The sequence below is a fragment of the Eremothecium cymbalariae genome, chromosome 5, assembly GCF_000235365.1.
Source record: "Eremothecium cymbalariae DBVPG#7215 chromosome 5, complete sequence".
In the NCBI taxonomy this organism is placed as follows: domain Eukaryota; kingdom Fungi; phylum Ascomycota; class Saccharomycetes; order Saccharomycetales; family Saccharomycetaceae; genus Eremothecium; species Eremothecium cymbalariae.
Genome location: NC_016453.1, coordinates 1,293,936 through 1,319,856, shown reverse-complemented (window position 1 = coordinate 1,319,856; position 25,921 = coordinate 1,293,936). Strand labels below are relative to the sequence as shown.

General features: G+C 39.9%; 13 protein-coding genes, 1 non-coding gene and 1 further gene across 14 annotated transcripts; 8 read left to right on the top strand and 7 right to left on the bottom strand.

The window, feature by feature from the left end:
* Positions 1-203: 203 nt before the first annotated feature.
* On the bottom strand, positions 204-1,127 carry ERV29 (the record flags this gene model as incomplete). The annotated part of the gene is made up of 1 exon (XM_003647157.1): positions 204-1,127. One exon carries the CDS (start codon positions 1,125-1,127, stop codon positions 204-206), a length of 924 nt encoding a protein of 307 aa, XP_003647205.1.
* Positions 1,128-1,764: 637 nt separating this feature from the next.
* On the bottom strand, positions 1,765-2,963 carry Ecym_5653 (the record flags this gene model as incomplete).
* Positions 2,964-3,173: 210 nt separating this feature from the next.
* Positions 3,174-3,986, top strand: ELP6 (Elongator subunit ELP6; the record flags this gene model as incomplete). The annotated part of the gene is made up of 1 exon (XM_003647156.1): positions 3,174-3,986. The coding sequence occupies one exon, from the start codon at positions 3,174-3,176 to the stop codon at positions 3,984-3,986; it is 813 nt and encodes a 270-aa protein (XP_003647204.1).
* Positions 3,987-4,119: 133 nt separating this feature from the next.
* Positions 4,120-5,868, bottom strand: TGL3 (bifunctional triglyceride lipase/lysophosphatidylethanolamine acyltransferase; the record flags this gene model as incomplete). The annotated part of the gene is made up of 1 exon (XM_003647155.1): positions 4,120-5,868. One exon carries the CDS (start codon positions 5,866-5,868, stop codon positions 4,120-4,122), a length of 1,749 nt encoding a protein of 582 aa, XP_003647203.1.
* Positions 5,869-6,140: 272 nt separating this feature from the next.
* On the top strand, positions 6,141-6,842 carry PRE5 (proteasome core particle subunit alpha 6; the record flags this gene model as incomplete). The annotated part of the gene is made up of 1 exon (XM_003647154.1): positions 6,141-6,842. One exon carries the CDS (start codon positions 6,141-6,143, stop codon positions 6,840-6,842), a length of 702 nt encoding a protein of 233 aa, XP_003647202.1.
* Positions 6,843-7,084: 242 nt separating this feature from the next.
* ATM1 (ATP-binding cassette Fe/S cluster precursor transporter ATM1) lies at positions 7,085-9,175 on the top strand (the record flags this gene model as incomplete). The annotated part of the gene is made up of 1 exon (XM_003647153.1): positions 7,085-9,175. The coding sequence occupies one exon, from the start codon at positions 7,085-7,087 to the stop codon at positions 9,173-9,175; it is 2,091 nt and encodes a 696-aa protein (XP_003647201.1).
* Positions 9,176-9,625: 450 nt separating this feature from the next.
* Positions 9,626-11,158, top strand: ADE4 (amidophosphoribosyltransferase; the record flags this gene model as incomplete). The annotated part of the gene is made up of 1 exon (XM_003647152.1): positions 9,626-11,158. The coding sequence occupies one exon, from the start codon at positions 9,626-9,628 to the stop codon at positions 11,156-11,158; it is 1,533 nt and encodes a 510-aa protein (XP_003647200.1).
* Positions 11,159-11,467: 309 nt separating this feature from the next.
* On the top strand, positions 11,468-12,565 carry DYN3 (dynein light intermediate chain; the record flags this gene model as incomplete). Its single annotated transcript, XM_003647151.1, has 1 exon — positions 11,468-12,565. The coding sequence occupies one exon, from the start codon at positions 11,468-11,470 to the stop codon at positions 12,563-12,565; it is 1,098 nt and encodes a 365-aa protein (XP_003647199.1).
* A 664-nt stretch (positions 12,566-13,229) lies between these two features.
* Positions 13,230-15,287, top strand: RNH70 (Rnh70p; the record flags this gene model as incomplete). Its single annotated transcript, XM_003647150.1, has 1 exon — positions 13,230-15,287. One exon carries the CDS (start codon positions 13,230-13,232, stop codon positions 15,285-15,287), a length of 2,058 nt encoding a protein of 685 aa, XP_003647198.1.
* A 224-nt stretch (positions 15,288-15,511) lies between these two features.
* On the bottom strand, positions 15,512-16,132 carry RTT102 (Rtt102p; the record flags this gene model as incomplete). Its single annotated transcript, XM_003647149.1, has 1 exon — positions 15,512-16,132. The coding sequence occupies one exon, from the start codon at positions 16,130-16,132 to the stop codon at positions 15,512-15,514; it is 621 nt and encodes a 206-aa protein (XP_003647197.1).
* Positions 16,133-16,331: 199 nt separating this feature from the next.
* On the top strand, positions 16,332-19,415 carry TAF1 (histone acetyltransferase; the record flags this gene model as incomplete). Its single annotated transcript, XM_003647148.1, has 1 exon — positions 16,332-19,415. The coding sequence occupies one exon, from the start codon at positions 16,332-16,334 to the stop codon at positions 19,413-19,415; it is 3,084 nt and encodes a 1,027-aa protein (XP_003647196.1).
* Positions 19,416-19,521: 106 nt separating this feature from the next.
* On the bottom strand, positions 19,522-19,953 carry LIP1 (sphingosine N-acyltransferase subunit LIP1; the record flags this gene model as incomplete). The annotated part of the gene is made up of 1 exon (XM_003647147.1): positions 19,522-19,953. One exon carries the CDS (start codon positions 19,951-19,953, stop codon positions 19,522-19,524), a length of 432 nt encoding a protein of 143 aa, XP_003647195.1.
* A 738-nt stretch (positions 19,954-20,691) lies between these two features.
* PRC1 (carboxypeptidase C PRC1) lies at positions 20,692-22,263 on the bottom strand (the record flags this gene model as incomplete). The annotated part of the gene is made up of 1 exon (XM_003647146.1): positions 20,692-22,263. The coding sequence occupies one exon, from the start codon at positions 22,261-22,263 to the stop codon at positions 20,692-20,694; it is 1,572 nt and encodes a 523-aa protein (XP_003647194.1).
* Positions 22,264-23,573: 1,310 nt separating this feature from the next.
* On the top strand, positions 23,574-23,644 carry Ecym_5641. The gene has a single exon. It is a non-coding gene; the product is annotated as a tRNA-Gly (tRNA).
* A 307-nt stretch (positions 23,645-23,951) lies between these two features.
* PAN3 (PAN-complex poly(A)-binding subunit PAN3) lies at positions 23,952-25,829 on the bottom strand (the record flags this gene model as incomplete). Its single annotated transcript, XM_003647145.1, has 1 exon — positions 23,952-25,829. One exon carries the CDS (start codon positions 25,827-25,829, stop codon positions 23,952-23,954), a length of 1,878 nt encoding a protein of 625 aa, XP_003647193.1.
* Between the last annotated feature and the right edge of the window lie 92 nt (positions 25,830-25,921).

The window sequence follows — 25,921 nt, the reverse complement described above, 5'->3', positions numbered from 1 at the left end:
TGAAAACTATTGAGGGTCTAGTATATATATACCTATATATGTGTAGGGTATATTATGTTTCATCTGCAATGATCCATAATTATAACAATAGTTGTTGGACTGAGACGGTGTAACTGAAAGGAAGGAGTTGGACAGACAAGATAATAAATGAATCTTGGAAAAAGGCGATGGATACAACAACAATTTAGTTTGGAAAGGTAAATTCAGTAGATTTTCTTCTTCTCGTCGATGGAGATGTTTCCTGCACCGGTGTTGACGACCAATAGAAGGCCTCCAATGATGTTGAGATTCTGGTAGAACTCGTACTTTAACAGATCACGTTTAGCAGTACTGTATAACCAATAGTTATTCAACGTAACGTTATAGAAGGCCAATATTAGACATAGGACAATTGAGGCAAATTTAGTTTTGTAACCGATCGCAATGCAAACAGATCCAGCAATTGTCAAAATTACTGTAAACCAGCTCTTGCTGAAGGTAAAAGTGATGAACATCAGAACAAGTAAAACCCTGCCTGTGAGTAATAAATATCCTTTATTTCTGCCATCTTTGCTTGTCAACTCAGGTAACATACCGAAAGTTACTCTATTTTTTACAATGGAGTCTCCAAACGAAATCAGCAATCCACCAATGACACTGAAACTTTTTAGCATAAAGGTGGAACCTCTGAACAATCCATAAACAAACCCCTGTGAAAGAATACAGGTACATAGAATGACTGTAGCGTAGATCTGCTGCTTTTTCAACAAAACCATTGTGGCACCGACCATCATAAGAACGGCCACCAACATCAGGAACACCACTACAAAAAAATGGGGGAAGCCTCTGTAATGAGACAAAAACACTACCTGTTCAGGCCATTGAGATAGAATCCTGATAGAATCCTCATAAAATGTTGCTACAATACAAAATCGGGCAATTGCAGGGGTATACGGGACAAACTTTTGTACTATGGGGTGATCCGTAAGGTCTTCAATTTTCTTGGCAAACTTTTCGAAGCTGTGAAAAAACTCTGATTCACCAGACTTCCTCCCATGAACCGTTGATGCAGCACTAGTATACGGATTCGTTGCAAAGGGCACTTGGTTGTTTAAATTAGCATTAAAATTGTTGCCTCGGTATGACATATTAAAAAAGGGAGCTGCCGATATTGTTATTTGTAATTCCTCTGTGCCACAACGCTGTACAAACTAACTCCTATTTCTTATTACAAGTATAATAGCTTCACAAACTACTCCAAAAAATAGCCTATGGTAATGGAACCTTAATCTTAAAATCGATATTAAATACACTGCTCAACAACAAGTACTAGCTAACACTTGTTCAGACGAAGGCTGTAGTTAAATATTTCAGTACTTTGAAGATCGAACGTGCCCGAGAAAAAAAGTCGAACATCAAAACAGTGATGTGTGGGTGCATGATAAAGTGATCCATTTAATCAAGTGATATGGTTTGAGGAGGAGTTCATGCTAGTGGGTCGCGTATGATGGAATTGGGCACTTTACTCATTTCTATGTGTTTACATGTAGTTGCAGAATGAAGTGTTCAAATCCGCATGGTGTCTAGCACTTTTGCGGGAAGCAATTAGTTCTGATAGCAGCAAGCGTCGATCTAAGAAATACAATGATAGTATTTAGTTGAGCGATAACTAATCGATATTCTATATAGCTTGCTACAAATAGTACGACAAAACAGACGCTGGTAGCTTACCTGAGTCTGATAAAAGCTTGGCAAGTTCTGAGAGAGAAGCTTTTGGATCCAACTTTATTTTAGCGGCGACAGTAACCAATTGCTCATCATCCAAAGAGTCGACAATGAGACCAGTTTGTTCATCAATGAGAGTAGCTTTATCGGCATCGCCAAAGTAATCAGCCTCCTTTGGAGCCGAGCGGATGGCCCTTTTGTTCTTTTTCTTTGCAGCTTTGGCGAGTTCTTTAGCTTTCTTTTTGTCCGCCTTCGCAGATGCAGCAGCAATGGCGTCAGCTTCAGCTTTAGCCTTGGCCTCAGCCTCAGCCTTAGCCTTTTCTTCAGCCTCAGCTCTGGCACCTGCTTCTCTCTCCCACTTTTTTCTTTCCTTTTCCTTTTCTCTTCTTCCTTGAAATGCTTGATACGGGGATCCTCAGACATAGCTCTTTCGACCAATTTGGCCAAGCGAGCATTATCTGCAGTCTTCTTTTTATTTCTGGCAGCAATATTCTTTCTCTCTATATAACGTTTATGATCTCTGTTAGAGGAATCGTCTGGCACCTCTTCATCCAAGAATTCAAAAGATCTCCATGAGTCAAACCTATGCCAGAAGGAGTAAAACTTTTCAACTTCTTCTTTGCTTGATTCTTGAGTACCCAGTTTTGGAACTGGCTGTTTTTTGAAAACCTACCTTCTGATTCAAACACAGGAGCCCAAACCTCAAAGAAATCGTATTTAGAACCCTTCTTTGGTGGTAAGACGTCGGCATTGAAATCACAGGAATCATATTGCGCTTTCTTGACAGGATCCGTCAAAGTCTCAAATGCCTTTTGAATAATCTTAAAAAAGTCGTCCTCCTCTAAAGAGGCACCAGAAGCAGATTTCTTATCAGGATGGTGCTTCAGAACCTGCTTTCTATGTGCCTTGATGATCTGGTCAGGGGTCGCAGCATACCGTAATTTAGACAACCCCATAGCAGCATAAAGGTCCGCAGACTTCCAGTCCCTGGCCTCATGGGTTAACAGGGACTCATCAGCCAATTCAGCATCAAATAAATATACATCTGGATCAACATTAGACTCCTCAACTTGCTGCACATTTTGCTCAGCTTGAATTTTTTCGAATTCGGACCAGGTATGGTTTCTTAAGATTCTCTGAGCATGATGCAAAAAGTGCTTTCCAACAGGTTCAATCGGCCGGCGTACTGGTGCAGACTTCGTAACACTATTGTTAACCGAAACAGAGATATCAGTAGTCAAAACTGGTAGAGAAACCATCTTACAATATTGTTATTTTATGTGCTACTTTCGAGCATGTGGTGTTTATCTTTAATACTTGAAAATTTTTCCAGTTTTGATTTACAATGCGATTTGCATGTCTTTGATTGTGCGATGAGCTATGTACGTTTATTCGAAAATGACAGCATCTTAAAAGCCAAGCAGGTATCTTTAAACTGACACTACGCATAAAGAGATCGCTTTAACGACATGTCCAGCCAGAAACAGGATTTAATAGTGTTCAGTGATGACAGAGTGATATCTCCACAACTCTTCAAAAATGACGCACATCATATGATACTGTTGACACATAGAATAGGTACCTCCCCCTCCTGGCTAATAAATGTCCTAGTTGAAAGTATCATACATGGTATACCGCTATCTTTAAATAATGCTTTGAATTCCCATCTTTTGCAAGATTCACTTTCAGCAAGCGATCAGCTTTGTTCATCTCCATTGATAATTGCATCGTTTATCCATGACAGCAATTTCTTCAGCTATTCCTTCAATCGGTCGAAATTACCTCTGAATTCCTACAAAGTGTTAGACTTTTGCACTGATTTTGTCTTAGAGAACCTAGGTAAGCCATTACAGAGTGTTCTAGATTCACTGCTAGCGAAGGTTCCACAGAAGATGGGATCTGTGATAATATTAGAGCAGGCTGAATTGCTCATGTCCTTATTTCGTATCTCAAGTGATGAATTACACGCCAAGTTCATCAGCCCATTGATGAAAAAATGTTCTCTTTTAATACTTGTGACATCTGTCGAGGGGTTTGATAACGATAATGATGAATATTACAACAATGATGCAATTGAGTTTACGAGGTTTCCTATTGCAGCATTCCATAAGAGCATAGCAGTGTTCAACTTAAAACCATTGGATACCGGTAGAGCCAGAGATGTTACAGGCATCTTCCGTATAACTCGTGGAGGTAATTCGCAAATAGATGAAGTTCATGTGATAGAGAATGAGTACCTGTTCCATGTCCAGAAGGAGACAACAAAATTATTCTACCGATAAAATGACTAAACGATTGAAATAATTTTTCTTTTACGTATATATAAATTATACATGTATATCAATATAATCACCTGTGAAAATATGGAATGTTTTATATTTCCCAACTGTTGTTAAATCAAAAAAAAAACAAAAATCAGGATATTAGAGTGCCTTTTCTCTGTTTAATGATATCATCCAAGGTATATTCGACTGCACAGCGTGTTTTTATTAGTGGTAGTACTGGCCAGCAGCTTTGTTCCCCACAAAGGATCCAGTAAGGAATGTTATCTAACTGTCCTTCGATAACCCTGCTGACACTTAAGGATTTCAGTTTAGGGACGATCGTAACCTCGGTTGCTGTTCTGGGGATCTTTTCATCAATAGCAAATTTCTTGATCCAATGTGACAGCAACCCAAGGTTACCCAAGACGTCCACACGATGACGAAGTTCTAATGTAAGGATATGTTTTAGTTTCCTTTCGATGTGGTATTTCACCTTAAATGCCAATGGTTCTACATCTTCTAAGTTAAAAAGATGTTTTGGTGAAAGCGTTCCCAGATCATACCTAGGATAGGACTTATAGTAGTAGTACTTCGATGTTTTTATTTCATGCTTAAGGTCGCTCATGACCAAGGAAGCGAGATACGGCCTTGCCAATGAGACTATAAAATTGTTGACATTGTAGAGTTCTGTCAACCGCGTATACGGTGATGTCAAGAACCCTGTCTCTGTAACATTCTGAGGCGCCAAAAAACTAATCGGTTTGTCAGATAGTTGATAGTCTACAACTTCATTTTGCAAATTCTTGCACAATAGTTTGGTGTCACTGGATACAACATCTGAGCCAAGACTACAGTCAATAGCCGTAGAAATTAACACATTTGGCGTAGTAACGTAATTGAGTAGAGTAGGACAAACATTGCGGTCAGTGGGGTGTACAACAATATTCAAAATTTTACCGGTATGTTGAAACGCCTCTTCAAATGTTTGATCCTTGACAACGTTTTTCTTCACATACTGGATAAACAAATAGACATCCTTGGAAATGCTTTTATGCACTACATTTTGAATAAGCGTTCCTAAGCTCAAATTTTGATCGATATTACCATAACCGCATTGTTTCAAAAGTGCGATATCCTCTTTAATCATCGCAAGGAGTTTGTTCTCTATGAATATATCTTCTAACTCTTCATTGGTAAGCGTCGCACAAAAACTTGCAATACAAGCACCCATAGAACTGCCGCTGATGATATTTGGTAGCAATTTTTGCATTAAAAGTCCTTTTATCACCCCAAGATGATATAACCCAAAAAGTGACCCGCCCTGAAGTACCAAAGCCGTAGTCCCCAAAGACAACTTGCATCGCTGAAAAAAGGAGGAGGGAACTTGCCGGGGAGATTCACTTAGATACTGGAGACACTCCAACACTTTGTCAACATACAGTTCAATAAGTAACTTTGTTCCGCAAAGTGACTTTGTAAAAAGTCGCTTATCCAAAATTCCAGCAAAGTTACGTAACATGGCCGGCCCAACAGTTGAAAACCTCTGTATCAAAAAATCTGCATCCCGATCATCTAACGCCTCCGTTATTACCTCGTATTGCTCCAACACCGAATTAAAATCGTACCGTTTTGACACAAAATTCCGCCGCCAGAGATCCGCCCCTGTTATCTCATCCACAATCCTAGAACTCTCATACCATTCTTCATACGTCATACATTGCTCCAATTCAGCAATAGCATCGTGATACATCGTCCTGGATGTCGGCCTTAAAGATGCAAAGAACTTTTGAAACCAAAACGAAAATATATCCATCACCACTTGCAATATCGCCCATACTGTCTTCGGAACATGGTTCAACAACGCATATAAAACAAACAGAAGATAACGTTTAACCCACATATCAAAAGAGAACCTTCCAAGCCCGACCACCTTCTCAGGTTCTACCTAACGCCCTTTTGTGTCTTTGTCTCCTGTTTCAACTATTGATTTGTGAATATTTTATTGCAGCAAAAATGAGCTGAGTTTTAAAATTCCGTTAAATCTCTTTATTCGTTAATAATGATATGACAACTAGCGTAATTCAGAATCGGGTGGCAAAAGGGCGATCTTAGATTGTTACCACTCGAACATAGGGTATAAACACACGGAAAGCAGTAGTTCAGGAGGTAATTATGTTCAGGAACAACTACGATGGTGATACAGTGACGTTTTCGCCCACGGGCAGGCTTTTCCAAGTAGAATACGCGTTGGAGGCGATCAAGCAAGGTAGCGCTACAGTTGGCCTGCGGTCAGAGAAGTATGTTGTATTAGTAGCATTGAAGCGGAATGCGGACGAGTTGTCGTCTTATCAGAAGAAAATAATTAAATGTGACGAACATATGGGGTTGTCATTGGCTGGTCTTGCGCCTGATGCGCGTGTTCTGTCGAACTATTTGAGACAGCAATGCAACTATTCACAGTTGGTATACAATCGGAACCTGTCGTTAGTGAAAGCGGGTCATCTATTGAGTGATAAAGCGCAGAAGAACACACAGTCCTACGGAGGACGGCCTTATGGGGTGGGGCTTTTACTTGCAGGATATGACAACAGCGGAGCGCATTTACTGGAGTTTCAGCCTTCAGGAAACACATTAGAGCTCTATGGTGCCGCCATTGGAGCACGTTCGCAGGGTGCCAAGACCTATTTAGAGCGGGTCATGGAGGAGTACCTGAAAATTGAGACCGCAGACGAATTGATCAAGCATGGGGTGGAGGCCTTGAAACATTCCTTGAAGGACGACACATTAAGTACCAAGAATTTATCCATTGCCGTTGTAGGTGAGGATATGCCTTTCACTTTATACGATGGTGAAGATGTAATTCCATATCTGTAAGTTATGTCTGCCTGAGAAATACATAGTATTTGTACATTACTTTCCGTGTGTTAGTGGTGTTGAGCTTTGAGCGATCCGCAAACATTTCAAATAGAAGAGAACATGTGATCAGATTTTTTTTTTCTCGAAGAGATAAGCTAAAAAATAGCCACAGCTTTACACTTACTTGGTTGTTTAGTTTTACTGATATAGATAGTGTTTGGGTATTTATTTGTGTTCCAGTCGTTTAAAACAACTTTAGCATGCTATCTAAATGTGGTAGAACCCTTGTAAGATCTGGTTTGCTGCCGCCGATGTTGCAGGCCTGCAGGGTAATGTTGCGTCAGAGGAGTGATGTTGTAAGATCCATATGTTCGAAAAGGACGTTTGGGACACAAGGTATACTTCAGTTTAAGGTGACGGGCTACCAGTGGGATATTTCACAACGTCTGGAGGATGTTAAAGTTGAAAAGGTTTCAATACTGTCGCAGATTAAGCCACCGACTTCAACATCCGTGGAGCCGAGGTCTAAAACGACGAACATTTCTGAGTTGAAGATTCTAAAGGATTTGTTTAAGTACATATGGCCTCAAAAGGATAACAAGGCGAAGGCTAGAGTTTTGATAGCTCTTTTTCTGCTGATACTTTCGAAACTGTTGAATGTGCAGGTTCCATTTTTCTTTAAGAATACAGTTGATTCAATGAACATTGAGTGGGGGGATGTGACTACTTCGTTACCCATTGCAATAACGTTGACCGTTTTATCATATGGTGCAGCCAGGTTTGGTTCTGTATTGTTTGTGGAATTACGTAACGCCATATTTTCCAACGTAGCTCAGAATGCAATTACCAAAGTTTCGTTGCAGACATTTCAGCATTTGATGAAGTTAGATCTAGGCTGGCACTTGCGTAGACAGACTGGTGGGCTAACTAGGGCAATGGACAGGGGTTGTAAAGGTATCTCATATGTGTTGAGCGCAATGGTTTTCCACATTATTCCAATAACATTTGAGATAACGTTTGTTTGTGGTATACTGACTTATCAGTTTGGTTCTTCTTTTGCAGCTGTCACGTTTGCAACTATGCTACTCTATTCGATATTTACAATTAGGACCACTGCTTGGAGAACACAGTTTAGACGGGATGCCAATAGTGCAGACAATAAGGCGGCTAGCGTAGCCCTAGACTCTTTAATCAATTTTGAGGCAGTCAAGTATTTTAATAACGAAGAATACTTGGCCAACAAATACCATAAATCCTTGCTAACTTATAGGGATTCTCAAATCAAGGTTCAACAATCATTGGCATTTCTCAACTCAGGACAGAATTTGATATTTACGTCCGCCTTGACAGCTGTGATGTATATGGCTTGTAGCGGTGTTATGGAAGGCTCGCTGACCGTTGGAGACTTGGTTCTTATTAACCAACTGATATTTCAACTATCTCTCCCGCTGAATTTCCTGGGTAGCGTTTACCGTGAATTAAAGCAGTCTTTAATTGACATGGAGTCTTTATTCAGATTGCAAAAGAACAAAATCACCATCAAGAACGTTCTTAACCCGCAGATGTTGCCTGAAAAGCTTCCATCTGATATAAGGTTTGAGAATGTGACGTTTGGATATGATCCAGAACGTAAAATCTTGAAAAATGCAACATTCACAATTCCAGCAGGGAAGAAGACAGCGATCGTTGGTCCATCTGGTTCTGGAAAATCTACCATATTGAGATTGGTTTTTAGATTCTATGAACCGGAACAAGGCAGAATTTTGATTGACGGAAAGGATATCCGTGAGGTGGACCTGGATTCCTTGAGGAAAAGTATAGGTGTAGTACCACAAGACACTCCGTTATTTAATGATACCATATGGGAGAATGTGAAGTTTGGAAGAATTGACGCTAGTGACAAAGATATTACAAATGCCATAGAAAGAGCCCAATTAACAAAGCTGATCCAAAATCTACCCAAGGGGATAAACACAATAGTCGGTGAAAGAGGCTTAATGATAAGTGGCGGCGAGAAACAAAGACTTGCAATATCTCGTGTTCTACTTAAAGACTGTCCATTGATGTTCTTCGATGAAGCTACAAGTGCCTTGGACACCCATACTGAACAATCGTTACTAAAGACTATCAACGAAAATTTCGAAGGCCAGTCCAAGACTAGCGTTTACATCGCTCACAGATTACGCACCATAGCCGATGCAGACAAGATCATCGTACTCAACAATAGCCGTGTACACGAAGAAGGTGACCATAAAACATTACTAAAAACCCCTGGCTCACTTTATAGTGAGCTCTGGAATATCCAAGAAAGTATGACAGTAGATAAAAGCAAAACAGAAAAAAAACTCTGAATATTACTTGCACATACATGTAATAATAACCATAGATATTCCTGTATTAGTTCTCCCTTTCTATCCATTGATCGTAATTAGATCACAAACATCCAGGGTAGGTAGCTGTTCACCAACTAAACTACCTTTTATTTAGACCTTGGATCAATATGAAAATTCCAACTGTTTTTTTCTGTCCGGATGCATGTTCGAGAAGTTTTCGCACGGCGCTAGCATGAAAAATTTTCAACTTCTCACTTTGACTTCTCGGGTGGCTGACTCTGCTGATATTCTTCTACAGTAGGCTTTTTAATTGCAGTTTTAAAGCATGACGGATATTAAAAACCTAAGTAACATGTTTCTAACGTAAAAAGGAGGAATCTTATATTAAGTTGGTATATCTGAGCATTAGCACTGAGAATTAGAGTTTAAATTGATATTGCGTTAAATTTGTAAAACGTAAGGTGCAAGATGTGTGGTATCCTAGGTGTTGTGTTAGGTAACCAGTCGAATTCTGTGGCTCCAGAATTATACGATGGGTCTCTGTTTCTGCAACATAGAGGTCAGGATGCAGCTGGAATCGCTACATGCGGGCCGGGTGGGAGGTTTTATCAATGTAAAGGCAATGGTATGGTACGCGATGTTTTCACTTCGCAAAGAATGGCAGGTTTAATAGGGTCAATGGGAGTTGCTCATTTGAGATACCCAACTGCAGGGTCTAGTGCAAATTCTGAGGCACAGCCATTCTATGTCAATAGTCCTTATGGCATTTGCATGTCTCATAACGGGAATCTAGTGAACACTGTATCTTTGAGGCGTCATCTTGATGAGGACGTGCATCGGCACATCAATACTGACAGTGACTCTGAGTTGCTCTTAAACATTTTTGCCGCGGAGCTGGATAGGTATAATAAATATAGAGTCAACAATGAGGATATTTTTCATGCGTTAGAGGGGGTTTACCGTTTATGTCGTGGTGGTTATGCCTGTGTGGGTATGTTGGCAGGCTATAGTGTGATAGGGTTTAGGGATCCCGATGGTATTAGACCATTATTGTTTGGTGAAAGGGTCAATGAGGATGGAACGAAGGATTACATGCTGGCATCTGAGAGTGTGGTATTGAAGGCCCATCGCTTCAATAAGTTCCGTGATATTTTGCCAGGTGAGGCAGTCATTATTCCCAAAGCCTGTAGCACGAATCCTCCTGAGTTTAGACAAGTTGTACCAATGAATTCTTATAGGCCAGATTTGTTTGAATACGTATATTTTGCACGGGCTGATAGTGTGTTGGATGGTATTTCTGTATATCATACGAGATTGCAGATGGGTACCAAACTAGCAGACAATATCAAGAAACAGATTGATATAGATGACATTGATGTTGTTGTTTCTGTGCCAGATACTGCACGCACTTGCGCTCTTCAATGTGCCAACCAACTAAATAAGCCCTATCGTGAGGGTTTTGTGAAGAATAGATACGTGGGGAGAACATTTATCATGCCAAACCAGCAGGAACGTGTTTCTTCTGTTAGGCGTAAGTTGAATCCTATGGAATCTGAATTTAAAGGAAAGCGTGTGCTGATTGTTGATGATTCGATCGTAAGAGGTACTACCTCTAAAGAAATTATCAACATGGCCAAAGAATCTGGCGCTATTAAAGTTTACTTTGCATCTGCTGCTCCAGCCATTCGTTACAATCATATTTATGGTATAGATTTGGCTGACACAAAGCAATTGGTAGGTTACAACAGAACCGTTGAAGAAATTGAGGAAGAACTGGGATGTGACAAGGTTTTATACCAATCTCTTGAGGACCTCATTGACTGTTGCAAGACTGAAAAAATTAAGAATTTCGAGGTAGGCGTTTTCACTGGATGTTATGTCACGGGTGTAGAAGATGGATATCTTCTAGAGTTAGAAAGAGTACGTGCGTTGAACAGTTCTAAAATGAATGATGTCAAGGCAGAAGTTGATATTGGTTTGTACAACAGCGCGGACTACTAATTTCCTTTCTCAAGTCCCCTACCTATGTTCACTTCCAACGTGACTGATGATGATGACTTTCGAATATCGACTTGCATATACATAGTTAGCCTATGCTTCTACATTTATTTAATATATATTACTTAAATTTACAACTTGTTGAGATTTTACTGTACCGTTGGGGTTACGCACTCTGATTATTCTTCATATATTTCTAAACGACGTTGAGTTTTCTAATCTGAATTTCGACGGAGACGAGGTTATGATATATCAAATAGCCAACACATTTATATATGAAGATCAAAAGAATAGACGAGCATCGCAGTTTCAATGACATCAAATAATGCGTGGTCCAAGCTTCTAGAGGAAAATGGAGAACTGATAGATCATTGTTTGGTCCAGACATATGTGGTGTGTTGCAAAAACAAGGATACATTAAATCAGTTTCTTAGTCAATGTTGGCAGCTGGAAGATGCTAAAAAGACAACGAACCTAGAACCCCTTGGATATTTTACTAAAGTTATTACGAATGAAGATGAGACGATAAGATTAAATATATATTATGCTAAAAGCTCTCTTGAACAACAGACTATGACCTATTTAAAGGTATTTTTTAATGAGGTAGAAACTGCCCAGATCAGATGGATCTTTTTACTAGACTGGCTTGTTGATGATAAGAGACTGTGGCTAAGACAACTGTGTCAGTCGATGTCGGCTATACAAGATGAAGATATCAAAAGATACCAAGTTAGCTCCGTAGTGGTCATGCTAAACTCAAGTCACATACTTCAACTTGAGAGGAACACAATGGTATGGAATTCAAGGAGGCTAGACCTTATGCACCAGAGCATCAGATCTGTCTGCTTAAACTATGGCGCATCATTATTAACACTGGATTACGACAAGATCAACAAGGATGATATAGCACAGATCCGCAATTTGATAATGGGTCGTGAATACACAAAGGGTATAGAAATGTTAAGTCTCCATAACCTATTCATACCCTATGGCACGGACTCTGCAGGAAAAATATGCACCATAGCTGCAGATTTTCCAGTATCCTCAGTAACAGATGAAGAGTTTATTGCAGGTACTTTTGAAACCACTATTGCAGCTAGCAAAATAATAAACAGACCCTCCACTGTATCTTCCTCAGAAGATTCTAACGATGATAGGGCTATCTCTAGAGACTCTAAAAACGAATCTCGACCTACCCATTGGGAGTTTAACCTTCAAAATAAGTTGTCCGCGCTATCAAAGGTCCTGGATGATAACAACAAATTGAGTTCGGCTACGCATCATAGATTCCATAAACCGAAGACAGAAGACTACTGCTACGAATTCCAACTGCCCACGAAGAATGAAGCCATCCAGAATCTCATCAGATCTGGCATGGTAGAGTCTTCTCAGAATGACGTTTCCGAGTGAGCCACAGAAGCTTCTTTGACGGAATCGTACAAAAGAATGACTATTCTCGACACAAAAATTTTGTATGGAGCCTCGAGAAACGGAATATTTTGGACTAGCATACTACAATTTTGAAATAAGAATATTTTAGTATTTATATATCATAGTTTCAGAAGATTCCAAGCCGGTTTTTGTTGATTGTGTGTAGTTTACTAGAAAAAGGTGCTATATCAAGGACTAATTGGTCACTTTTGTTTTGCTATTACTTATCCGTGTATTTTGCTAGTCTAAATTATCCGATTCGTTTTACTACTGGATTTGCCATTAAATTTCGAATCATTTGAACTATATCTCCTTATAAACCAGCCCAATACAATCCAATATAGATCGAGTTGCTTCAACTCCAATTGATTAACTTCCAATATAATTGCCACAAAACGAGCTCCAATCAATCTGAACTGATTCGATTTATTTCTTTATAAGCGAGAGACAGATAAACCCTTAAAAGTACTGGAAAGAAGAACAGAAAGATACACTGATACACTGATACACCGAGCTAATATTCCACGTTTGTGACTGTATAATTATAAACCTATTCTTCCAAATATTTTCGACATCATTTTTTACCATTTTCTATAACGGATACAAAAAATACAAAGGCCTATCATTCAGCGAGTGAAGTACAATGCAACCATTTCCAGCTTTCTCTGCATCACCACTTACGTCCCCAACAAAATCGGTTCTTCAAAAGCAGCCTCGTTCTCCCTTGAACCATCAGCAATGCTTACCTACACCATTGGCATTAATGACATCTACAGACTCAGATCTGCAGAAGAAGTCTGTGCGATCACAGGTAGCAAAGTTGAGCATTTCGGAAACTGATGCAGCCAAGAAAGATCTAATGGCTAAGATTTCAGGTACATGCGCGCTAGAATGGCGAGATTCTGGGGAACCAATGAATGAACCTAGGAGGGAAGAATCAACACCAACATGGGCAGGTGATGTTACAGTGTTGGGTTCAAAGAGAAGGAGGAGATCAAGTGCCGTGCCTGCACAGCAGTCAATAGCACATCAGTCCCTAGGTAAGTTGCGTCAGGGAAGCTCTAGCACGTCGTCGTTGGTGGTGCCCAATAAAAAGAAAAAGCCAGCAAAGCCAGCATCCTTCAAATTGAATGAAAAGGCTAGTCAAAAACCGTTGTCTATCAAAGACATACGTGATTTGGTCCAATATATATTCCACGATACGAACAACACACCCAACTGGGCTACTATAGAAAACAGAGCATCTTTAAAGAAAGTGGTGGTGTTATTTACACCTGGTCTACTACCTGAAGATTTCAACTTACCCAAGAATTCAACGTTTCACGAAAACTTCAAAATGTTACAGACTACTAACCTAAGGGCCATTGATGGCAATGAGCAGATGTGCAAGCAAATATACAATTTACCGCTATCTGCTCCAGGCTCCAAGTGTTCATTATTTTCTGCCTATAACTCTTTTGTCAATGTTGGGTTAACAAAGAAGGAAAAAATTGCCAAGCTGGAACAACTAAATAAGAAAAAGATTACTTTACTAGATTTGTTAATGACTATTGATGACTTGTTGCATAATGAGTACCCTATACATTTAGATACATCTGGCTTATCGGAGGAGTACAGGAAAGTCCTTAATGAAAAATATCAAAGTGAGGAGTACAGTGGATGGGTAGATACAGTGAAATTCGGACATGAGGGATCTCATACGTTTGCTATTGATTGTGAGATGTGTTTATCTACAGATGGATATGTTTTGACTCGTGTGAGTGTTGTAGATTTTGAGTGCAATTTGATCTATGATAAATTGGTTAAACCAGATGTACCTATCGTGGACTATCTAACGAAATACAGTGGAATAACCGAAGAAAAGCTAAAAGGTGTAACAACTACGTTAAAAGACGTGCAGAGGGATCTCCTAAAGATAATTAGCTCGACTGATGTGCTTATTGGTCACTCTTTGCAATCTGACTTGAACATATTAAATATCAGACATCCAATGGTTATTGATACTTCTATAATTTATGAACATAAGGCGGGACCTCCATTCAAACCAGCGTTAAGATATTTGGCTGATGAATACTTGAACAAACAAATCCAAAATGATGACGCTAATGGGCATGATTCTTTTGAGGATGCTATGACTTGTATGGAACTTACCAAATTGAAGATAGCAAATGGATTAACATTTGGAATTGGTATAAACACTGAAAATTTATTTCAAAGACTAACAAAACAGGGAGTCAAATCAATGACTTTAAGCGATTCCACCTTACGGCAGAGCCAACAATTCAAAACCTCACCTGGGCTTGAGACTTCATTGAAGTGTGAGGATGACGAACAGATTATACAGGGAATTCTTGGAAATATGGAGGAAGGCAATTTATTTGTCGGCAGAATGAGGGAGTTAGAGTATGCGAGAGAATTCGTTAAATCAAAAACCGAGGACCAGGGAATTAAATCTGTAGAGGAAGCAGTCAAAAATTTGGGAGTTAGGTTACAAAAATTGTATACGGCATGTCCTACATCTACCATGATTATCGTTTGTTCTGGTAATGGGGACCCAAGAGATTGGGTCAAGTTAATGGAGGAATTCAATGAACTGAACAAAGAAGAAAAAGCAACAGCTAGGAGAGAACGCGAGGAAGAAATTCAAAATGCTGTATTAAAAGCCAGGGATGCCGTCACTTTGCTCATGATTAAGCAATAAGGGGTTTCCTACTTTTTCATCATTATTATCATTATCGTCATCATAATGATAATAATGATAATCCCACAACTAACATATTACCATCGTTATCAGCACGAGCACCACCACCACTACCACCATATATATCTATAAACTATTATTGCTAATTGGTGCAATATTTCTTATTATATTTCTTCATTATGTTGTGTATTTACATATACTATTCTACATACATATAATGAGAACTAATCCATCTTAACATCGCCATCGAAATCCTTAGCCTCTTCAATTGAATCATCTATTTTTCTAGTAGAAAGGGAATTATCCTCCCCATCCTTAGACCTATCAGTAACAACACCTGAAGTGTCCTCTGGAGCCTCCGTATCCTCTGGAATTTCCGTATCCTCTGGAACTTCCGTATCCTCTGGAACTTCCGTATCCTCTGGGGCTTCAGAAGGCTCTGATTTTGACTTCTCCTCTATCTCCTTCTTTGCAATAGTATCTGAACCCGACAATCCTGGAATAGCCTCTCCACCTCCCACAGCGCCTCTAATGTCATCCATCGTCAAACCAGAATTTCCTGTATTGATTGTATTGTTGTTACCCTGCGTCGAATTACTAACTTCTGTGGTCTTCTTCATACGATTAAAGACATCTATATCGAAAATATCGTCATGATCATCTTCAACTATATGCTCATTATATTCGTCATACGAGTCTAGCAACCAACATTTGTATTGAAAACCGTAGCTTTCAGGGTTGTTGTCATCATCAGCGTTCTTCAGGGGAGTATACCAGTCATATCTCCAATGCTTGATTTCTCCAGGATACCCTGAAAGCCTGCCAACCCTATCAATGATCCCCATTCTCTACTATTGATTGATTACCTTTGTCTGTTAAGCTGTTTGGTTATGTCACGATAGTTCATCATGTATGTCGAGTTTTCGACCAAAATCTAGTTTTGTTGATTTTCAAACCTAAACTCTGCTGCAGCAACCTACAATAGAGTACACCAATTAAAAGATAAACACACCATATATAGAAGATATATAAGAGATCTGCAGTATGCGAAGTGCTCTGAATGGTAAAAGTAAGTCTGAAAGTGACTCACTGAAAGATCTATCTAAAGAAGATGAGGCATACGATGCAATTTTCAATGGTGAATTTGGAACTCTAGAGATAACCAACTATATTGGTTCACAAGGTCAAGATGGTGAAACTGAACATCTACCAGATGCTATTGATTTTGAAGACGAGGATGAATTAGCAGATGAGGAACTAACTGAAGAAGATGCGCCCAATAATAGGCAACAAATGCTAGGGCACAGAGATGAAGACGATTATCTGACAATGCTGGAGGACGCTGGAGTTACTGATTATCAGGGAAACAACGCATTGTTTATGGGTGTGCAAGATGATACTAGTACTGGGTTTGTTAACGAGCATGGTGAGTTTAATGAATTTACTGATGAACAGCAACGTGAACTTGAGCAACGGAAGCAACGGGAGAGGGAGAGACTGGCTAAGGAGGAGCAGATGTTAGTGAAGTCATACTTTCCTCAATTGCGAAAAGGAGAAATTTTAAAGATGACTAAGATTGCTCCTAAGCCAGTAACCGAGTACCAGTGGCAGCGAAATTTGTATTTGGTGAACAGAGTTATAAAACCTTTAATACCAATGAAGATTAAGTTTGAGGTTCAACAAGATACACGAAAAATCCTTAAAGCAAAGGGAAGGTCTTGGCAAACAGCAGCCATAACTCAAAGGAAGAAGAACAATAAGGGTATTGTAAATGTTACAGCGGATGAAATATATCCAATGCATGAGGAGGAGACCAGCAAAGCCAGCACTGATGATGTGATTCCAGAAGATTTATTAGTCGTAGCAGATGAATGGGATTATAAAAAAATTATTGGTGAGGTAGAATCTGAATCCGAAGAATCTAAAGAACTGTCTGCTGATACCCCTCTATTTGACAACAAATTAGTTGAGGATCCTCGTGATTGGGAGTGGGATGAATCTGATTTTGTTGAAGGTAAGTTGAACAATATTGACTTTTCTTTAGATATGAATGATGAGCGCCTACTCTTTCTGAAAAATCCAGAGATAAAAAGCAGTGGAAAGAAGCAGGTTATATTGTTTAATGAAAAGCATTTATTATCCAAGTTTAATGTTTCCAATGACGACAAATACAAGATTTTGAAGGAAAATTATCAAACCAAGATTCGTTCAACCATATCGAATCTAAGCATAGAACATTCGCTGCCCGCAAAGAGGCTTCAATCTCCCTTCTATAAAGTTATTCTACCTAAAGACCAGTTAAGGCATTTCCACAGGTACCACTTTGGGAAAACTATACGGCCAGGTACAAATATTGTGTTTAGTAAGATCAAATTGAGGAAACGAAAGCGTGATAAGGGCAAAGATGTTAGAGAAATATTTTCCCAAAGCTCTGATTTAACAGTTGGTGATAGTGTTCCTGTGTTCCTGATAGAATACTGTGAACAGCGACCAGTAGCATTATCCAAATTTGGTATGGCGAGCAAGTTAATCAATTATTACAGAAAGAGAAGTGAAACTGATACGTCTAGGCCGAAACTTCCGGTTGGTGAAACCCATGTGTTGGGCGTACAGGATAAATCGCCGTTTTGGAATTTTGGTTTTGTTGAACCTGGAACAATAGTTCCAACATTGTATAATAACATGCTAAGGGCTCCTGTCTTCAAACATGAGGTATCGAGAACTGATTTTTTGCTCATCAAAAGTGCTGGTAATGGATCTGGAACTAGATTTTACTTAAGGCATATTAACAATCTATTTACTGTTGGTCAGACATTTCCTGTTGTTGAAATTCCGGGTCCAAATTCTAGAAAAGTAACCTCTATGGGTAAAAACAGGCTCCGTATGGTTGTTTATAGAATCTTGAACAAATCACCTGAACATAGACTACTTGTAAAACAGGTTGCAAGACATTTCCCCGACCAAAATGATATGCAAAATAGACAACGGTTGAAGGAATTTATGAAATATCAACGTGATGGGGATGATCATGGATTTTGGAAATTGAAGGAAGGTGAAGTATTATTAGACAATGAAAATGTTAAAAAGATGATTTCACCGGAGGATGTTTCATTAATTGAATCTATGTATGCAGGCCAACAGTTCCAGGAAGATACAGACCTGTTTAACTTTAATTTAAAGTTGCGAAATTTGGAGGAAAGCTTGACCCCATGGAATGCAACCAAAAATTTCTTAAATGCTACTCAAATGCGTGCTATGATTCAGATTCATGGCGCTGGTGATCCCACGGGCAATGGTGAAGGGTTTTCGTTTTTAAAGACGTCAATGAAGGGAGGTTTTACCAAATCTGATGAGAGTGAACAGCCTCAGGCTACTGGTGGTCATAGTTACAATGTTGCTCAGCAGCAGAAGGCATATGAAGAGGAAATTAGCAAAACGTGGTACAAACAAGCAAAATCACTAAGCATTCAAAATCCATTTGAAGAAATGGATGACCCAGATGTAGTGAACAAAACCAACAAACGAGTCAAAGTCCATCGCGATGATGAAAAGGTTTTGAGAATAGTACGCAAAACTCGAGATGAGAATGGTATTATTCAAAGACAAACTACAATTGTTAGAGATCCTCGAGTTATCCATGCTTATCTGAGGACATACGAAAAGAAAAGAGAAGAGGCAGAACGCAACTTAGGCTTGGAAGAGTTGATGAACGATAACATAGATCTAGTAACTGGAGAAAATGATGAAGAAAGACAACTAAAACAAAAGAAATTATTGGAAGAACAATTAGCAAAGTTAGAGAAGTCAAAAGAAAGAAGGCAAGCACGGAAAGCTGCTAAGGAAAAGAGCAAGGACGGTAAATTAGTAAAAGTTAAAAATACGACAAGACGTTGTGCAACCTGCGGTGCGATTGGGCATATTAGAACGAATAAATCGTGTCCTATGTATAACGGCGGTGTAGCTGCCAATGCCAACGCCAGTGCAAATGCTGCAAACGCTACTAACGCTGGCAACGCTACCAACGGTACCACAATTGCAAACGTCCCGCCAAGTGCCGCCAATGCTTCCAATACCAGCAAATCGCTGACTCCGAACACGAGCGTCCCCCCAAGTTCTTTTGACCCTTAGATAACATATATATATATTAATATATTGCAAATATTTGAACCTCCGCTTCGAAACTGAGAGTATATGTATTATATATATCCAGTTTTATCATTAAATATCCGTGTCGTCATAAATGGAACACAGTGGCACCAGCTCCATCACAGTAATGCTGAACGAGCTCTTTATCACTATCGTAACCAATATAAGCTAAGTATCCAGCAGGGCCTTTGTCGTGGTTTGATATTGGGTAGTGAATGGATTTCAAAGACGTATTTTCGACAAAACAAAACGAATAAGATTCAACATTAGGATCGTAATTAGAAGTAATAAAGTTAAAAATAGATTTAAATTCTCCTCTTTTATCGCATGCTGGACCTCCGACTGCATAGAGCTTTTTCACGCTACCCGATTCGTTTGCAGGTTCCATCACAGGAGTACAGTGAAACCATTCGTAGTTTGTACGCGTGGAGTACTTAAAATATTCGACACATCCGAGTAGCAAAAGAGCTAAACTAACATAATAAAGCAAATTGGCATATTTGGTAGTTTGCCTAGCCATGGTTGGAGACGTTTCTGGTGTTTTATCACTTGTTCTCTTTGGAAGATGTAAATGTACTATGGTTGTTAGATTCCGAAACAGATAAATATTCTTGAAAAAGGTTTTCTAAGGAAATGATTTCATAAGATCGACTATTGGCCATAAACTACATACCTAAAGTACATAACATTTTAAACTGCTCTAGTAGCCAACAAAATCAAAAGCTGCGAATATACTACCTTATATTTCGGATTTAATCAAGCATAAAGAAGGTTCCAATGAATAAAATCCAGAATGGACAGTAAAATGACGTAATTGTAAATATATAGTATGTATATGTACACACGCCTGGCTGAACAACTTAACTCGAATGAGTTTGAACTAAAAACTGCCAGCATCGAGGGACCACTAATACTGAAATATGGAGGCAAAGAACATGTCAGCATTGAATCAAAGAAGTAAAACGTCAATAGATGAAAACACATTTCCCAATGCTGCAATACGCTCAATATCCATTTGTGAAAACAGTGTGCTAGCAAGCAATTACTAATAGCTCAAAGATGCAGAGATTCCTTGTTCTCTTAATTAACATCATATTTTAGTTTAATTTCGTTTGGTTTTTTTATGGTCATACCTGTTTTTTATTTTTATACAGAAAGCAGCCTTCTTTCTCTCATTTAATGATTAATGGTTGCTTACTTACAGCAACCATGAAATCGTTAGATAGAAGAGCATAAAGACTATGGGCAGAAGCTAGCTCTAAAAAGAGTGATCCCCCGAAAGCCATGTGTTTAGCATACTCAAGGCATTTTCTGGAACATCATATGGGACCATGTGTCCAGCGTCAAAGACTCTCAAGTAGGTAAAGTGTTTGAAATTCTTAACTTCACCGGCCTGTTCTCCAGATGGACCATCCCATTTACGGATAGGAGATCCAAGGAATTCGTTGGAATATTTCCATGGGAGAATATTAGTCCACGCTTGGTTCCCTAACCAGTTGCAGATAAAGTCCTTATCACCGGCGTAGATCAAGACAGGCAAATCTTTGTCTAACAATTCGGAGACATGATGGTGATAAGGCTTCATCCAGTCACCATTCAACAAAAAGTTCCTATTGATGTCAAAATTACAGGACTCGAAATTGTCAACCTCAGCTCCAAGGGCTTCTTTAACCTCAGGCAAGTTCAAGTACTGAGACATGTATTTCAAGTCGCCGTAGCATAGCTCGCCCTCACAAGGCTTTCTGACATCGTAGACATTTGTACCAGACTGCTGGAATGGGTTCAATTGAACGTTGTTACAGTAAACAGATGCGGGAACACAAGACCATACATTCTGCAGACTGTAACAAGTACGAATGAGGTTTAAGCAACGTGGTAACGTGTTGTTCATCGTACTGCACTCTTCGTCATTCAAAACCGCAGGTGCATCACCTCTACCGCAAGCCATAGGTTCGTAGTATCCATACTGAGTTAAGGGATCTGTTAGACCGTTACCAATAAGTACCGAAGACAATTCAAATGAACGTTTCTCAACTGGATGAGACAAGATCTCGGATGCGAATGCGGGGATATAGTGGCCTGCATAAGACTCACCGGCGATGTGGAACTCCTGCCCAGATTGATATTCAGGGAACTGCTCAAAGAATAACTGCAAGAATGCATATACATCCTTAGAGGCAGCCACAGTGTTCGACACAGCGGAAGACGAATACGAATATCCAGCATTAACAGGCTGATCCAAGAAAATCACAGATGCATTGTTATTCCAAGAATAAGGATTTTTAATAGGCTTTAGGTCTTTACCAACAGACGAAGGTCCCAATTCAAAAAACAATCCAGTCAAAGACGAACACCCGGGGCCACCGTTCAACCACAAAACAACAGGATCGTTCTTGGGGTCATTGCGTGACTCAAGAAAGTAGAAGAAAAAGTGCTTATCGCCCTCTTCAACATCCAAGTACCCCGAATACTGCTTCACCCCTGGGTCTATACCCAACTTGGCAGGGTCCTTCAAAGCACGAGCCCTCAACTTGTAACTCTCAACTTTCTTAGAAGTCACGTGGAAATCCCAGTCGTCTCGCGTACGTACGTTGGACCGGGGCTTTGACACAAACTGCAACTTCGCCGTATCCTCAGGAAACAAATTAGACATCTCTGACCAAACCTCCTTCAAATTTTCAGGGATAGCGTCAACATCCTTTTGGCTAATCCCCAAGGAGTTAACGGCTTTCTGAAACATCTCGTTACTCTCAAAAGCCTTCTGCACCCGCATAGCTTCTACAACCCCCCCAATGGCCCCTAATACAGGCAACAAAACCTGGCCTCTCATCCTCTCTTTTTTTGATTATTGAAATTTGAACTGACCTCAAAATAAATCCAAGATATAATTCAATTCCTTTCAACAGAAACGTGAACCACCCTTCTTTTTAACTACACCTTTTATAACAGTGCTGTCGTTATAGCAGAAAAGTCAAAAAAAAAAACTTTTTTAAAAACTTAACCGAAATTCCTTAATAATTGCTCTTTTCGCTTTCTCTGACACTTACAGACAAAATCTCCAGAATACACCGCTATAACTTCTGAACAGCTCGCTTTTTATCTTTTGTTCTTTGACAACGGAGTTATATATTCTAATTGTTTGTAATATATTGTAATCTTTATGATAAGGAAGTTCCCTAACCTTTCGTCTTTCTGTATCTAAAAATAAAAAACCTTTCGTAGCGTATTTTCTGGATTCTGAAACTTGGTTTTCTAGTCTCCGCGTTCTCTCAGCTCGTAGTCTACTGGTATTACTACGAATTACCGTTTTCAAGACAGTGCCCACGGAGAACGGCAGGAGGTTTATATACAATGTGTAATATATTAGTCCACGGTTACAAGAACATGCGGTGTGCTGCTATCTGGCTGTAAAAGCATACGCTTAAGTTTCTTGTACATCCGTAAATTGAAAATGTAATAAGGGTGATTCTGAAAGGCGAGGAAGAAGAGTCTCGGGGCTGGACGGAAGTTTTCCTGGAGCCACTAGACAGAGTGGCAACACAAGAGGATCCAGAGAAAAAAAGAGCACTACACGGCGCTGGCTCTGGCCGGCCAGTGGTTTGGGGCTCAAGTTTAGGTTCAAGGGGCGGAATTTTCTTGAATAGGTGGGTGCAGGACAGGTGCAGGTGAATGGAGTATGTAATACGTCATGTTAGAGCGGGAAGTCACGTGGTGGTGGTGGTTGGGGGGAGGACTTGCAAGTCCGCGCATGCATGAATTTTTTCTATGGTAGAATTGTTGATTATGAGGGTAGTCGTCACCGCTAGGCGGCGTAAGGAAAGTTAAGCAGAGCCGTTCTAGGTGTGACATGGATACGAATGGGTAGGGGTTCATTTGGTTGAGCTGTAAGTGGTATTAAGTAGCGGATACAGAAGATCTGAGGGGGATCGGGAAATTCTTGGATTGATATTTTTGTATAGTAAGTAGTTGTAAAATTAGGTCAATCAATGTCAATAGGCTATGCTCTCTAATCTGGCTCAACTCCCTCTGCTCCTTGGTCTGGTATCTTGTATTCTAGCTTCTCTTTTGATTTTACGACATGTCACATGGGCATTCTGTAAAACGTGGATCTGGAACGGTTCAAAGCGGGTAGGAATTCCCGCGCAAGTGGTTTAGTGGTAAAATCCAACGTTGCCATCGTTGGGCCCCCGGTTCGATTCCGGGCTTGCGCATTTTTGCCTGCTGGGCAGGAGGGTATGTATATGTAGAATGGTGAGACAATAAAGTACGAAATAGGGTGATTAAGTGAGTATTTCAGATCGAGACAAATGAACGCAATATGAATCTGTTCCGTATTTTGGAGGAAAGGCTTATTCAGTAATCATATTGTATATAAATATGTTAGGCGGGGTTAGAGTATGAGGGCATTGTAACAAATTTTAATTCCTGCTGTGGTCTTTTTTTAATTATTGTATTTCTTCATTTGTTTTATTATATTTATGGTTGTTTGTCTATAATCTACAGTTAATACAATACACACTATTGCGTCATGGACCTGAAGGTAGAGTCAATGGAATCTTTCAACTCTTTGTAGCTAATAACAATGCAGTTCATCTCATCTGGTGTAACAAGAATAATCTTTTCGGAAACTCCAGTATCAAGTTTATTTAGACAACGAAGTACGTGAGTCAGATCCATGATGGACTTGCCATTCTCATCGACTTGGTGGAATACGTAGTCGTAGAATAGAATTATGGGGAACTTGTCACCTGATTCAGACCAGTTTATGTCGACGCTTGACTCCATTCTCCCGAAAATGAAGTTCAATTTGCACATGATTCTAAATAGGCGACCGTTTTCTAATTCTCTGGACAGCTGTTGCTCGATAAATTCTGAATAGTTCTGAAAGGAACCGATGACACTGAGCATTTTGTAGCTGAAAAGAGCTGTAAACTCTTGGATGGACTTGTGCTGATCGCACAATAGATAGGATAGGACATTTTTAAACACTGGGTCGATCTCCATAAGTTCTAGCTGCTGGTCCTTAGTTCCAAGCATCTTATGGGTTAGGCTTAGTAGTACGGTACCTAGGGCCTTATAGTCCCTTTGCTGTTCCCATGCAATGTCACGGTTTTCGTCGAATGCTAGAATATCGTATATTCCACAGTCGCCCACTTTGATACGACCAGGGTCGCCCGTAACGATCACTTTTTCTAGATTTATGGTATTCATCGCGAGATCGTGAGTATGGGCCTCGTGTAATGCGTTAGTCAATTGAGCCAGGTAACTCCAGAGATACTCTTGAGTAACTGGGCTAACGGTATAACTGGATACGTGTGCTTCATAGAGTGAACTAGATTGGGCATAGTAGTCATGGACGACACATAATGATGAGTCTCCAAAAGCTCTTGTAGTGAAAGCGTCCTTCAACTTAACAACATTAGAACCAGTTACTTTTTGCCATTTTCTGAAAGGAATAGAAACTTGAGTGACGTCAACCATCTTTACATCATGGATACGACGGAGTATGTATACCTTACCATCAAAATTAGAGAATACCTTGTATAAAGAGTTTTGATGGCCAAAATAGCGCTCCTTGTTTTGCTGTCTGTTGTGGAATTCGAGAGGTACAAGTCCAAAATAATCGCCAACGATGTCTGGTAAATTGCCACCAGATGGGAAAACTTGAAGGGCAGATAAATTGCGTTTCACAAACTGCTCCCGTATCTTATTTGGAATGAAAAGCGTTTCCGGTGTTCGCTCATTTGCCTTCAACGGTACCTGCAGATGAGGAGGCGGGTCCGGAGCGTATAGATGATACTGGAGAATCGAATGGGATGGTGGATAAACCGTTGGAAAGGTAGTTCCCGCAATGGTTGGGATATAACCAGGCCCACCCACAGGACCTGGTCTTGACGCTGGGGGTGCAGGTGGGGGAGGAGGAGGAGGTGGTGGAATCTGATTGTTTCCTGAAGGTGGAACTGGGAACGCTGCAGAAGCTGATCCTGACGCATTGGCTGATGGATTGAAACTGTTCGAACCATAAGGGTTATAGCTGGTAGTATAAGCTGAGTTATTTATTTCGCCAGCTGCTGGAGAAGAGATGACCCGTTCTGGCGTGAAGCTCTGGATACTATTGAAATCAGGAATAGCCAACGAAGGAGTAAAACTAGTAGCTGTCTTCGCATTGAAAGTTGATTTAGCAGGATTGTTTATCGATATTGTCCCTAGGGGAGCTGAAACACCAGTTGTAGGAACCACATGGGATGCTGCGACTTGGTTGGAGGGGGTTGTTGATGATGGTTTTCCATGATTAAAGATACACCCGTCGTTCTCGTATTTACAATAACCATATATCGTGATGTTTTTGCAAGGCGTGTCCTTGGCCCAATCACTCTTGGCTTTGTTCGTCATCATCAAGGTGAACTTATCTAGTGGTTAGACGTCTTACAGGTAGCACCACGAACCCTTTGTATAATACCTTTCCAACCTTTTCAACGAAGTCTTTT